This window comes from Grammomys surdaster, unplaced genomic scaffold, assembly GCF_004785775.1.
Source record: "Grammomys surdaster isolate TR1022 unplaced genomic scaffold, NIH_TR_1.0 124903, whole genome shotgun sequence".
Taxonomy (NCBI): Eukaryota; Metazoa; Chordata; class Mammalia; order Rodentia; family Muridae; genus Grammomys; species Grammomys surdaster.
In genome coordinates this window covers 94,827-108,650 of record NW_021619838.1, presented here as the reverse complement: position 1 = coordinate 108,650, position 13,824 = coordinate 94,827, and the positions used below count along the sequence as shown (strand labels likewise).

At 51.9% G+C, this 13,824-nt stretch overlaps 1 protein-coding gene across 1 annotated transcript in view; it reads right to left on the bottom strand.

Annotated features, from left to right (window-relative positions):
- Positions 1–299: 299 nt before the first annotated feature.
- The window catches only part of Agrn (agrin), a 32,490-nt gene continuing 18,965 nt past the window's right edge, over positions 300–13,824 (bottom strand). The window contains exons 7-36 of the mRNA XM_028784860.1: positions 13,493–13,699; positions 12,285–12,503; positions 12,018–12,212; positions 11,732–11,932; positions 11,501–11,649; positions 11,312–11,417; positions 10,236–10,352; positions 9,992–10,156; positions 9,705–9,848; positions 9,491–9,615; positions 9,312–9,417; positions 8,896–9,225; positions 8,654–8,791; positions 8,102–8,229; positions 7,876–7,990; positions 7,674–7,793; positions 7,187–7,534; positions 6,906–7,098; positions 6,502–6,717; positions 5,926–6,155; positions 5,702–5,836; positions 5,465–5,561; positions 5,216–5,380; positions 4,914–5,025; positions 4,365–4,481; positions 4,031–4,223; positions 3,860–3,947; positions 2,368–2,592; positions 1,974–2,077; positions 300–1,715 (exon numbers count right to left, since the gene is read on the bottom strand). Coding sequence (XP_028640693.1) covers positions 1,558–1,715; positions 1,974–2,077; positions 2,368–2,592; positions 3,860–3,947; positions 4,031–4,223; positions 4,365–4,481; positions 4,914–5,025; positions 5,216–5,380; positions 5,465–5,561; positions 5,702–5,836; positions 5,926–6,155; positions 6,502–6,717; positions 6,906–7,098; positions 7,187–7,534; positions 7,674–7,793; positions 7,876–7,990; positions 8,102–8,229; positions 8,654–8,791; positions 8,896–9,225; positions 9,312–9,417; positions 9,491–9,615; positions 9,705–9,848; positions 9,992–10,156; positions 10,236–10,352; positions 11,312–11,417; positions 11,501–11,649; positions 11,732–11,932; positions 12,018–12,212; positions 12,285–12,503; positions 13,493–13,699 — 4,946 coding nt within the window. The 3' untranslated portion in view covers positions 300–1,557. The remainder of the gene's footprint in view (positions 1,716–1,973; positions 2,078–2,367; positions 2,593–3,859; positions 3,948–4,030; positions 4,224–4,364; positions 4,482–4,913; positions 5,026–5,215; positions 5,381–5,464; positions 5,562–5,701; positions 5,837–5,925; positions 6,156–6,501; positions 6,718–6,905; positions 7,099–7,186; positions 7,535–7,673; positions 7,794–7,875; positions 7,991–8,101; positions 8,230–8,653; positions 8,792–8,895; positions 9,226–9,311; positions 9,418–9,490; positions 9,616–9,704; positions 9,849–9,991; positions 10,157–10,235; positions 10,353–11,311; positions 11,418–11,500; positions 11,650–11,731; positions 11,933–12,017; positions 12,213–12,284; positions 12,504–13,492; positions 13,700–13,824) is intronic.

Genomic DNA, 13,824 nt, shown 5'->3' with positions numbered 1-13,824 from the left:
ACACACACACACACACACACACACACACACACACACACACACACACACAGATACACTGTAGTTTTGTTGCCCAAGAATGCTACCTTTTGAGTTAGCCTTCACATACACACACCCTGCGCCCATCCCACTTCCAGCAGAATACATGTTCAACAAGAAAGGCAGCTCAGCCAAAAGTAGTGGTGGGTTGATTCTCAGTTCAGGTTCTACTTTCTTCACCAATAGACAGGAGAGCTTAAAATTTGTGCCTCATGAATCTGAGCAAGAAGCCACCAGGCTGGTAAGTACAAACACAGTCCCTATTTTAAGGTTTTCAGACTTTATTTCATGGTATTTGACATTGATACATACTGGAGTTAGTAACAAGATCCCATGCAGCTCCCTCTAGCCTTGGATTGCTGAAGCAGGAAGAAGGTCAGACTGCCCCCATCCCAGATCTGTCTAGTCTTTCTCCCAAGATGACTGTGCTGGACATTAAAGATAGGGAATGGAGAAACAGACAGTTGCTTCAGTTTCAGTCATTTTTGGCTCCATAGTCATCTCTGCCATTCCTGTGCCTGCCCTTGGCTGGACACTGGGCAGGTAACTGTCACTCAGACAAGGATGACCACCATTACAATGGACCAATTGAGGGTTGCCCTCACATTAGACCAATTAAAGGTTGCTCTGAGTTAAACAGGAATGACCGAACTTCCACATCAGAAATCAAACAGATCAGTGGTTGAAGAATGTGGTTAGGAGTCTGGCTAGATATCTTTGAGAGACAGGTGCAGCTGGCTGCTCAGGCAGGTAAGCAATGGAGGTCAACCACATCCCATAGTGACGCACTCCCTCTTAGGGGTTCCTAAGTGGCCTGGTGTTTTGGGGAAAGGATGACCATGTTCAGAGTAACTGAGTAGGTGGGTAAGGCCAGCTGAGGGCCAGTCAGGCCAACTTAGATGGAGCCTGGCTTCTGTTTCCAGTCTCCAGTGACAGGCAAACACATTTTGGGAAGTAAGATGATGCTCCAATTGTTATCAGTTTTTCAATATCACAGTATTGTCACAGGAGCACTAGGGGTCCAGGCTAGCCTGGGGTGAGGATGGCTCTTAGCACACACAGGAGAGCAGCTTAAGTGGGAACCTACAAAGGACCCAATGTTACTTGGTTTAATGAAGGGCCCCCTCAACCCCAACAGCCCCCTCCTGCTCAGGGACACAGTTCTCATCCAATAACACATTAATAACACACAAACAGGGCCTAGCAATGGGCCAGGAGACCCAAAGGACCAATACAAGTGGACAGGTAGGAACATACAGTGCAAGGGGCTGAGGCATGGTACCTTAGGCAGAGGAGTGTGTCCTAAGGTGGCCTTCAAAGCCCAGGGCTCTAGGTGCTACGGTCCACTTAAGAGTCCCTCAGCACCACTTTGTCTCTGCAGCACAGCTGCCCGGACGGAAAGGAGGCCAGGTCAGCAGTCCTTCTGGCCAACGTGCAGTCAAGAAAATCATATAAAAATGCAACAAGTTTACAAAAATAGAAAATAATTACAGTAGGGAAGGTGGCAGCTCTGGTGGCAGCTCAGGGAGTGGGGCAGGGTCTTAGCTCTGGTTTGGTGACAGCGTCCTCCAGCAGATGCAGCTGGCGATGGCCCACTACCACGTCCCGCAGACAGCCCACAAAACCTGTGCCATAGGCCTTGGGTAGAGCCTGCCCCACAGGAAGCTTCTGCAGGCCTCCTACAGGACAGACAGTAGATTAGCAGGCAGTGATGCCAACATATGGTGCCCAACAGCACCTGAATACCAGTGAGGTGCTATACATGTGCACAGACTTAAGATCTGCAAGGTTAATGAAGAAGAGGGTGCTGCCCTGCCCTGGAGAGCCCATCTGTTATCCAGATGGGCCACTTCAGATGTCAGCTCTAGGACAGTCTATCCATCATACAGTTTGAGACCCTTGGGTATCCCCTCCCCTGGCCAGTTCCAAACACTCACCAAGCCACAGGGCTCCATCTGTGTCCAATTGTGTGGCACCCAATGGGGAAGAGCCAGTCACAGGGGCTTCATTGCCCACTTGAAGGGAACCTTCCCTGTGCTCCCTAGGGGATGGGTAGGACAAATCTGTCAAGAGTGTCCTCCCTACCTCATCTAGGACCTAGACACCACATTTTCTCTATCACATGCCTTGTAGATACCACACCCTGAAAGTAACACTGTATGTTATCCCGGCAGGCAGTGGCTGATTGCTTCTCTTGTGTCTTACTGTTCCCTCTTCCCCTCTCACTAACAGACCTTGAGTCAGGCTGCTAGGGACCATGAATGACTGGGTATGACCCAGCTAAGCAAGTTCATCCACTACCTACTGTCGTTCTCAGTGGACTTCACTGACCTGTGAGCCCTGATTCGAAGCCAGTGGTTGGTGTTGACCTTCACAGTGGAGCGCAGCACAACTGGCTGGGAACCTAGGTCATAGCTCAGCTGTAGGTGCCCATCTACAATGGCCAGAGCCATGTAATCTGCACGTTCTGCAGCCTTGCCAATCCACAGCACCAGCCCTTGAGTGGCCTCAGTGCGTAAGCTCAGTTCAAAGTGGTTGCTCTGCAGTGCTTTCTCACTGTAAAGTAAAAGGATGGGTCAAGGGCTTCCAGGGTAGTAGGCAATGGAGTGGGATGGGTGTGGGTGATGTTAGAGTACAAAAAGCTTGAGCTACTATCATAGAGACCCGAAGCTGGTGATCAGACCCTGGCAACTGGGTGGGCAGGGGCAACACCAACAATGCAAGAAAGGAGAGATGGTAGACATGGTCAACTAGACAAAGTTGATCAGAGAGGTGGCAGACAAGAGGCAAGCACATGGCAACAAAATGTGCTGGGTCTCTCAAATACTGCCATGTGCTTACCTGAAAAGGGCCCGGGAATCCAGAGTTTCAGGGCTTAGAAGCAGGAAGAGAGGGAAGCAGTAAGCAGGAGACAAGACAAGCTGAATGCAGGCCAAGTCCCCTTTGTCAACATGTGCAGATAAGAGGAAGAGCAAGCATAATTCCAGAGTATAAATGGCCCTTCCCACAAAGGACTTTGGCAGTGACCCTTATGTAACACATATGTTGGGGACATGCCCTGGTAGGTAGTTCAAGGAGAGAAGCATTGGTGATATGGAATCACAAAAGTTCTTCCGATGGTAGCAGCCCTGGAGATGTCCCAGCATATACATGACCATGTTTGTGCAGACACATACAACACACACACATACACTTGCATACATCTACACAAAACATTTACATACACATGTGCATGTTGCATGCACATATGGGCATATGTAGATACAATACATACACACATACCCATAAATCAGATACACACCCAAGCACATACCTAGTACATACCAAGTGTATACATATAGAACATATATCCATGTATACACAAGCACAAAATCACACTTGCAGTGGAGCCTCAGTGGTGTGGGTGATGGCCCTTGGCAGGTATATCCTAGGTAGAGGATTGACCACTTCCAAGGCAAGAAGCTGAGCCTGACAGTATATGAACAGGCCCCAACTCCATCCTCCATCCAGGGTAGAAATTCTACCTTTAATAGGGCTCAAGATTATAATGCTAGGAGCAAAGCATGGACATGAGTGAGTGCCAAGGTATGACTAGAGCCAAGAGCCTACTTACGCTGGTATCTCATTGGTCAGCTCGCTTGTAAACAAAGAGACAGAGATAGTGAGAATGAAGGGGATAGGGTAGATTCTGGGCCTTCCCTCCTGGCCAGAGCTTAGAGGGATATGGAGAATCTAACACCCATACCCTGCATGGCATGCACAGACAGGACCAGACAAGACAGCCGAAGGTAGAGGGAATGCCTGGCTCCTGACTGCATGTTACCTCTCAATCACAGCATTGAGGTATTCGATGTAGGTCCGCCCATCAAAGGCCAGTGTTTCTAGGTCCCCCACTGACTTCTCAACTAGTCCTGGGAGACAGATGGGATGAAATGGGCCTCAGGTGAGCTCTCCAGGCCATGCCAAGTCTCAGCCCTGGGCTGCCAGTGCTCACCCTTCTCGCAGTGCAGCCCAGAGAAGCCCCCAGGACACAGGCATTCATAAGCAGCTTCCCTTGGGACACACGAGCCCCCATTAAGGCAGGGGTTGCCCAAGGCTTGGGTACAAGGGTGGTCTGCAAAAGGTGACACATCTACTGCCCGCAATACATGCTCCTGAGTCAGCAGTTGATGGCCTCTTAGAGACACCTGAAGAAGAGAGGAGGAAGCACCTTAGTCACATCTGCTACCTTCTCTGATGAGACAACCCTCACCTAGGATGTAACCCCCACATACAATGGCCCTCTCCAACCCACTGTGGAGAAACCTGGGTAGTGCCCATTTCCATACCAGCTGGATGGCACCATCGAAGCCAGAGGACACTGCAGCCCCCCGGGCCAGCTTGCTGAAGTCAGGAGCTCCCCCAACATAGAGAGGCTCCTTGAGGTTGAGCATGGTGTGCGGCACCTAGAGGAGGCGTGGGGTAAAGGGTCATGTGTGAGTCACCCACGGGGCTTAAGTATGCCCAATTGCTTGATGCCCCACACCCACCCTTCACTATCTATGAGGCAGCATTAATCACACAGAAATGGCAGATTGGGCCTTAGTGGGAAAGGGCTACTCTAAGAATGGGTACAAGAGAGGGTGTGTTGAGTTGGATAAGAGGGCAACAGTACCTTGCGGGATTTCTGACATCCGGAGAGCAGGTGGGGGGGTTGCAGAGCAAGAGCCAGAGAGCAGTGGGAGCAAAAAGGAGACAGACCGAGGCACAGGGCAGACAGAGAAAACAGTTCTGTGAGAGTGGCTATCAAGGTCTATGAAGCCCCCAGGGAGGAGGAAGGGAAATGGTGGGAACAGGGTGTGGGAGGTCTAGAACTTCCTCATGCCCTGGATACTCACCGGAGACTCCCCTAGCACCCGAGGCCCATCACCCACTTGAAGGGCACCTTTGCGGCCATTTCGTTCCAGGAATACCCTGACCCAGGTGCCCAGGACTATGGGCTCTTTGCTCCTGCAAAAAGGTTTGAGTTGAGTAGGCTTTAGTTTCTGCTCACCCAGAGCCCAAGTAGCACTGGCATATACTCCTTGTATAGATAACTGTCATCCCAACCTCAGGTAGTCCTTCAGGTCCTCCTTGTGATCTATGCAGAATGTCTAGAGCCAACCCTGGTTAATCCCTAGTCTAGTTCCCATATGCCCACCTGATGACTGCAGCCCCCTTGCCAAGGTCATAGCGGAACTCTAGGTGCTGGTTATGCAGGGCCAGGGATACAAAGTCCCCCTTGCCATCTGTCTTCTGCCCATTGTAGAGGAGTAAGCCACTGGGCCCACGAGCCAAGAATATCATCTCCAGTGCCATCTTCTCCCTGGGGTCATGTGGAGTTGTGGGAGTGTGTCACTTTCTCCTCATCAGGTTAGCTCCCTTCCCTTAATCCTCCTGCCCTACTAACCCTAGGTCTCTCTCGAAGGTATGCAAGCCTTTCAGTTCCAGGTAGGAGAAGCCATTAAAGTCAGCCAGGAAGGGCCGGGAACCAGCAGTCTCCAGGACTATGGAGGGCCAAACAGATGTCAAAACAAGATTGCAGGCCCTGGTTTCCCTACTACTGTATCTAAATGATCAAATTCAACCCTAACCCAGGAATTTGACCCTAATCCCTCATCCTTCCCCAGCAGTTCTTTGACCTTACCTGTCTGACAGAAGTTACCACCACGTCCCAGGGGACACTCACACTTGGCCCCACCCCTGGAAAGCACACGGCAGGGAGCTTCCCCATGGCAGGGGTTTGGCTGGCAGGGACTCTTTTCATCTGCACAAGTTGGGCCTGAGGGGAGATTGGATAGGGGTTCCAGGAAACATGAGTCTCTTCCCACAATACCTAGACTCCTTCCCAGGCCCTAGGCTAGTTCTCACCAAAGCGGCCAGGTGGGCACTGACAGAGGAACATGCCAGCCTCCAGTGCCTGGCATAGGGCCCCACCATGGCAGGGGTTAGGTAAGCACGGATGGTCTCCACATTCTCCCACACCAGAGCTTTGAACCGCAGCCCTCTGCCAACTGTTAAGCTCCAGCTGCTGGTTGTTGATATCCAACATACGAATGCATCCTTTCAGGCCGATGCCCACAGAGGTCCGATCAAGCACCCTGATACCAGGAGGGGTCAGTCAGAGGTATCCTCTCAGCTATAATACTAACGTGCCCCATAAACCACAGCTAGGGATCAGGAATGCCCCTATGCCTACTCTATTGTGTTCACAGGGTAGCCAGCTCAATAATAAGACAGAATCAGGAGGTAGATATGACGAGGGTCAAGGGTCAGGGCCGAAGGTCAGGGATAGCCACCTCCATAGGTCTCATCAAAGGTATGCACAGCAAGAACTGATAGGTCAAGGTTACAGCTACCACCCGTACCCATTCCTCTATTACCCATCATTTGTTACACAGAGTCAGAGACCAGGGGCCCAGCCAGTCCCAGCCTATTTCTGCTCACATGGCAACTTGTTCTTCTGGGATACCACCCACATAGAGATTCGTGTCCAAGTTGAGGCCATCAGTGCCACTGGGACTTTCACCTACAACAGGAGTCTCGCCATCCACAGAGAGTGTACCCTGCCGCCAATGCCGTGACAATTCGAGGCGGTGCCACCGTCCTGGTTCCACTGGCACTAAGCTCGTTAGAACTGCTGGTCCTGACCCTGTGTCGAACCTAGACATGGGAGCCAGTGCTTAGGATGTTGGTCCAGGCCTACCATAAGCCTGGCCTACCTCATCTCACCCATGGCCCACCAGACTTCATTCCCTAGATTCAGAAGGTCTGGGTTGGTCTCTGCCACCATACAGGTCACCTGACCTACAGAAGTCATGCCTATGTACTACCCCATCCACAATGCCCACCTGAACTGTACATGACCATCCAACAGAGCCAGAGCCAGGAAATCTTTGCCACGTGCATTGCCATTATAGAGTAGCAGTCCCTCTGTCTCCAGTGCTCGGAATTCTAGTGCCAGACGCAGTGTGTGGTAGGCCCGGAGGGTAGGGAAAGCCAAGAAGGAGTGGCCCTTAAAAGCTGGCACAGAGGGAGCTTGTACTGCAAGAAAGAGACAGAGTTAAGCTAGTGCCTAAGACCCTGCTACACCCTCTGGCCATAACCCCAAAACCTCCAGCACTGGGTGTACCTTTCTCACAGATAGTGCCACCCCTGCCTGCAGTACAGCTGCAGGTGAAACCCTTGCCAGAATCCTGGTCCTGGCAGGTACCTCCATGGAGGCAAGGTTGGGAATCACAGAACTTTGGGGGCTGTTGAGGGCCTGGGGTCCGAGGCCGGTCAATGCTGGTGGTAGTGGTTGGTGGCCGGCGAGTGGTTAGTGGTACTGTAGTTCTGCCAACAGGCCGGCTGGTGTAACTGGGATAGACTCGTGGAGTGACAGAAGAAGCAGACAGTCGGGTCACAGTGGTAGCTCTGGCTGTGGCCACGGCAGCTGTAGTTCCTGTTGCAGCTCCCGTAAAGAAAGTTGGAAACCAGTCTGCAGGGAAGGAAAACTGTTAAATATGCATTTAACATATTTGTTATATGTTATATGTCACAGGACATATAAAGTATTGTTGAGGTACAGAGGCTACAGAAGGAAGGACAGGCAAGATGAGGCCTAACCTGGTACTCACCAAAGTCCAAGAATCGCATATGTTCCTGCAGAGGCCTCCTCACTGTCAGGGCCCACGGCCTGGATACCTGGATCTGTCGGAGCAAGGCCTGACCCACATCTGGTGCCTGGAAGGCTGTGGCTGGGGAGAAGAGGGTCCTGAGCATGACCTGGCTCCATGTAGTCCACACCCATCATCTCCCATGAGGGCAACAGAGGCTTACTAGGGTCAAAGTGAACATCCACAATGGCACGGACTAATTTGCCAGGAGCCAGTTCCCGTAGGCGGATGCTCCAAAAGTCCTTCTTGACATCTGAATTCCGGAATAGGTCGTCCAACTGCAGGCAGGTAATGGGTGAGGGCACAAGGTACTATCTAAACCCAGTTAAGATTTACTTGAGCCAGTCATCTGGGTCTGTCCTAAATGAATGCCCCACAAACCCTCATACCGTGCTTTCAATGCTCCTTGCAGTCTCCCCAAACAACTCTGACTTGGGGTCAGCCATCTCAGGTGTGTAGAACAGTTCCTGTCCCTCGACCCCCTCAAGCTCCAGCACGCCCTGGAATGCCTTGGTAGCTGTGGGGGAGGGGCAGTAAGGCCCTGCCAATGCCATCTAGCCTCCTAGGCAGCCACAGAAGCAAGTCCCACAGCAAGCCATTTGGGGTGCAGGGCAGGGGATGTTAGTCAGATGATCATGGAGTTAGTAAGTAGGAACCCCAGGGTAGGGCTGGTGTCAGTTACCAGGCAATTCCTAGGAGCAGGTGCCCCAAGCTGGCTTGCAAGGAGAAAGATGGGTTAGGTATAGGGTCCTTGGCACACATGCACATTCAATGGCTGAAACCAGAGTGCATATGTGTGCCAAATCTCTAATTCCCCCACACACTCAAGTGCTTGGAGCCAGAATATCATAACCTTATACCAACCTGCTGCCACAGAGAGAAGACAACATTCCTGTCTATGCTGTTCCTCAAGCTTATCCCTTTGCCTGCTGTTCACTTACCAGGACAGTTAGAGCCTTCTGAGTCCAGTGAGGGTGTCTTGCCATCTGAGCAGCAGCCCAAAGGTGAGTTGTAGCAGGAAGCTCTCTCGATGGGTGGCCCATGGGTCACCACAATGTTGCCCACCGGGGGCTCAAGTCCTGGGGAAATGTAGTCTAAGTACAGCCCTGGGTAGGAGCCACTCTTGGGCTCTGCCCCCACATCACCCTCAGACCTGCCCACACGTCCCTGAGGCCCTGCTCACCCCCAGACCCGCCCCCACTGGCCTCCTCATCTCCACTCAGCTCCTCATCGCCACTCCCATTGGCGCTGCCAGATTCACTGAAGATTGATGTTGCAAGACTGGTCACATCAGAGGGTGCTGTTGGAGGCACAGTCAGCACAGGCCATGCAGTGCTCCTGGGGATGCTGACTGTGGTCTGAGGTGATACAGGTAATGGGGTGGGCCAATCATGAGTAGTACTGCTGGGGGACAGAGGAAGGCTATTGTGGGGAAATGGCAATGTCTTGCTCAGGATATGCTTTGGGGTGGTCATAGATGCAGATGTTGGGGAAGTCCCAGGAGCAGCACTCTCTGCAAAAAGAAGGATGTTAGGGGTTCCAGTCAGAACAGGGTCAGGTCCTTCTAGTTTGTTTTAGGCAGTTGCTCTAGGTCCTTACCCTGGCATGGACCAAGACTCTGAGTGGAGATGTCTAGACGCTGGCGGCAGGCAATGGTCTTCAGCTGGCATTCATTGCCATACGTGACACCATCTGATCCACAGACCTGGAGTACAGGGAAAGGATGCTTAGGAAAGGCTTCCTTACCCCCATCACTCTCTATATATTTCATTCCTTACCTTGGTAGAGTTAGCCTCTGGACATGTGAGAGTTGGGCAGACACATTGGGCAAAACCAGCCTCCTCTATGCAGGAGGCACCAAACTCACAGTGTAGTTCCACACAAGTCACAGGTGTCATGGGATCTGAGGTAGGGATAAAAAATTCCTGCTAACTCAGGTATTCCCACCCTCAGCATAGGGAGTCCTAGGTCAGTACCAGTTCCTGCCCTCACCTGCTTCACAGCCAGTATGGCCCAGGGATTGACCATCTGGACACTGCCCACACTTGGGACCAGCCACACCAGGTCTACAGGAACACAATCCAGTCATCTGCTCACAGTCATCTCTTACAGCACCCCGAGGGTCACAGCTGCAGGCTAAGGGAATGGGAGGGAAGAATTTATGGTTTGTACCTGGATAAATTTCCCTACTTGCCCCAGTCCTACTAGATACTGGTCAGGCCAAGACATGATCAGTGATGGGGTAGACAGGTGGGAATGCATGTAGTTCCATTACTCACGAGTGCAACCACTATGTCCATCAGTGACAATGCCACGGAAGTTCCAGAAACCAGGTTCACAGCGATCACACCTGAGGCCTCCAACACCGGGTCGGCAGGAGCACTGCCCCGTGGCTGGGTCACAAGTGCCACTATAGGAGCCGTGTGGGTTGCAATGGCAGGTGCCTATGAGAGGAAAAAGCACTGGTCACTGGAGCTGCACAGCTCTGCTAGACCACAGTCAGGACTGGGTTCAAATACTCACTGGGACAGCCAGCAAAGCCCACACCCTGGGCAGCAGTGACATTGTCCTGGCAGCAGCCATAGGGGGTTTGGGCACAGTGTGGGAAGGCTATAGGTAGCAGTGGAGCCATGGTAGGGCCTGAGGAGAGGTGTACAGCAGTTTATATTTGATGTAGTAGTAGTTGTTCACCCTAAGCCCAATCATTCTGCCTCAATGCTTTCTGTCACATGACCTCATCCCTTTTGACATCAAATCCCACTGGGAACTGAAAATCGAGGCTGTCATAGGTAAAATCAACATATCACATATAAAGACATACAATAAATGTAGAACCCCAAACCCATAAAACGTACAAAACAGGGACATACATCCGTGTGCACACATTATCAGAGCCACAAAGACATGCATACAGATATAAGGGTACACAAATATATAAAGACACATTTACATGTGTTCACTCACATTCCTCTAACACATTATTCCTGTGTGGACACATCTGTGTACGTGTACAAACACATACATCAATCAGCACAATCTCCTCCCTCCCCCGAAACAAGAGTTTCTCTATATAGCCCTGGCTGTCCTGGAGCTGGCTCTGTAGGCTGGCCTGGTACTCAGAGATCCACCTGCCTCTGAGATCAAAGGTGTGTACCACTCCTAGCCTAGCAGCAATCTCTTCTACAAGAGTGAAAGTGCCTAGTGGGTGGTCCTCATGTTCTTTGTTCCCTCCATTTGGCACCTAATCTGGCTAGTAGAAAGCCAGTACTTGGTACACACCTTTAATCCCAGCACTCAAGGAGCATAAGCAGGTGAATCTATGAATTCAAGACCAGTCTGATCTATATAGCTAGTTCCAGAACATCTAGGACTATGCAGTGAAACCCTGCCTGAAAATAAGTAAAATAACAAAGAAAATCAAAATAAATAAATACCCATTATTATCAACAATAAGAAAAGTCACCACAGCATGTGCGTATGCCCACAGCCTTATATATCTCAATGCCATGCACCACAGAACATGTACACACAGAGAAACAGAAGCACAAACATATGGAACATGTCTCCACATGCTGGATGTGCTCTGTACAGACACTCACCACGGCAGGCTCCCTGAGCAACAACATATAATTCTTGCTGTGATTCACACCTGGCCTTCTTCAGGTCACACTCAGTGCCATAGGTTACCCCATCTGAGCCACATACCTGGAGGAGTGGGGTCAACCTCAGCAACCTTGACCCCCTCCTCAGTGTACCCACCCTAGAACCATGAAAGTTGGGGTACTCACTGGGCTTCTAAGAACACTCTGGCAGCTAAAGTCACAGACACATGGCCCATCTTCTGAGTCCTCATCCCAGACACCACCATGCTGCCGGCATAGCTCCTGTTCACACTCGTTGTCTTCCCCAGAACCAGAGCCCCCTGAGCCACACTCAGCTGCAGGAAAAAAGAGCAGTCACCCATGAGGTCTCCATCAGAGACTGGAATTTAGGGGTTTACACCAGTTACCTGAGCTTACCCGGCTCACATGGCCCTGCATGGGCCTCCTCAATTTGTACCTGCTGCTGACAGGCAGCTTCTCGTAGCTCACAGGCACTGAGATAGGTGACACCATCACTGCCACACACAGGGCCAGGTGGAGGGTGCTCACAACGGGGACATACACACTGTCCAGCTGAGCACACAGCCCCAAAGGTACAAACTGTTTCTCCACAGGTCTCTACAGGAGATGGTAAGAAGCAGGAATAAGCATGGTTCCCTGATGGAGAGACTCATGGAAGCCTATCCCTTCTTATCCCACTCACGGCAGTGTCCAGCTGAGGCCACGTATAGGCTGATCTGGTGCGTACAGGCGTGGACATGCAGCTCGCATTCACTAGCATATGTATGTCCATCAGAACCACATACGGGCTGGGCTGATTCCACACATTCAGAGGGGCACACACAGCGTCCAGTCTCCACCTCACACAGGGATCCGAAACGGCACTGTCCACATCGGTCTGGGGAGGAAGCTCTATCACCACGTTGACTAGAAGCCTTCTCCCAACCCAACCCACTTGCCCACCACTGACCACAGGGTCCTCTGCGGGCCACTTGGATTTCCCGCCCAAGGGCACAGGCCATGGATTCCAGCTCACACACACTGCCATAAGTGACACCATCACTGCCGCACACAGGATCGTAGATATCTGAGCACACCCGCTGGCACTCGCACACGGCTTTCCCATTCTTCACTGTGCAAACTGCCCCAAATGCACACTGCACTCCATGGCATGGGGATGGGGTCTGGTCTGGAGAATATGTGGTACTCAGTCCACATTCTCCTCCATCTGTGGACAAAGCCCACTCCCATGCAATAGCCCCTCTCCAGGGTGGGAATGGTGGAGGAAAAGCTAGATGCACAGGACACAGCAGAGAAAGGGACAGACACATAACAGAGGTGAATGGGGACATGAGTTTCTGACTGCCCATAGCAGGTCACTGACCCTGGACCACCAGCAGCCCTGGGATATCATGCACATGAGGGTTGAAACTTTTCCCCCATGGACAGGAAAACTCTACACCCCACAATCACAAACTACACAGGGAAGAAAGTGTCTGTCAACTTGCTCTGAGGACCAGAAGGCCAGGCAGTAGCAAGCCACTCCCCCCAGCCGCGCCAGGGGCAGACCTCGGGCTGTGGGCTCCTGGCGGGCAGGCGCAGCACCTCATCCTGCCAACAGGTCAGGCTGGAAGACACAAGAGTCGGAGCCGAGAGGGAGGGAAGGACCAAGAAGAAACAGACAGATGCAGAAAGAAAGATGGACAGAGGACTGACCAAGACAGACAGCAGAGGCAGGCAGGGCCATAGAGGCCCACAGCTCCAAAGGGGCCTGATGGCTACTGCCCAATCTCCTCCACCCTCTCCACTGGTCCCTCAAATCCCAAATTACAATCTACTTCTAAGAGGCTTAGGACTGCACTGTGTTCCTAGAGCAAGAAATCTCCAGCATCACATCCATTTCTGCCCACCTAAGTAGTCTGTTCCCCGTGCAGTACAGACACTGATGATGATGGACCAGAGGACCTGCTGGTGTAGCAAGGCCAAGTGCACACTGCCTTTGTCCCAGTTTCCAGGTTCCCCAGTTCCCCTCCTCATAGCTTCCACACACCCGCACCCTCCCCACATGACCCCAGCCCAGGACCCCAGGAGGTATATGACAAGAAATGGAGATGGTGTATGATAGGGAAAGGAGTGATGCAAGACCAGCTATTCCCAGCTGGATCCCAGGCTGCTCACCACACGGGCCCTGGTGTTTGGGGGGAATGGCCTGCTGTTGTTGACACTCAGCCTGTCGGCGCCAACAGTCATTATCATATGTGTGTCCATCCTGGGCACACACGGGCTTGTAAGCCCCATCACAGGTGACACGATCGCAGGAACAGCGGGGACGGCCACGGCGGGACATGCATACAGAGTTAAACTGGCAGGTCTCTGGGCACTGATCTGGGAGTAGACAAGGAGATCAGATAGGCAAAGTACCACACCAACTATCAACCATGTACAGGGTATTTGTGGACCCCTGACACAGTGCATGGGGATATAGATATGCAGGAATGGGGGCCCAATGA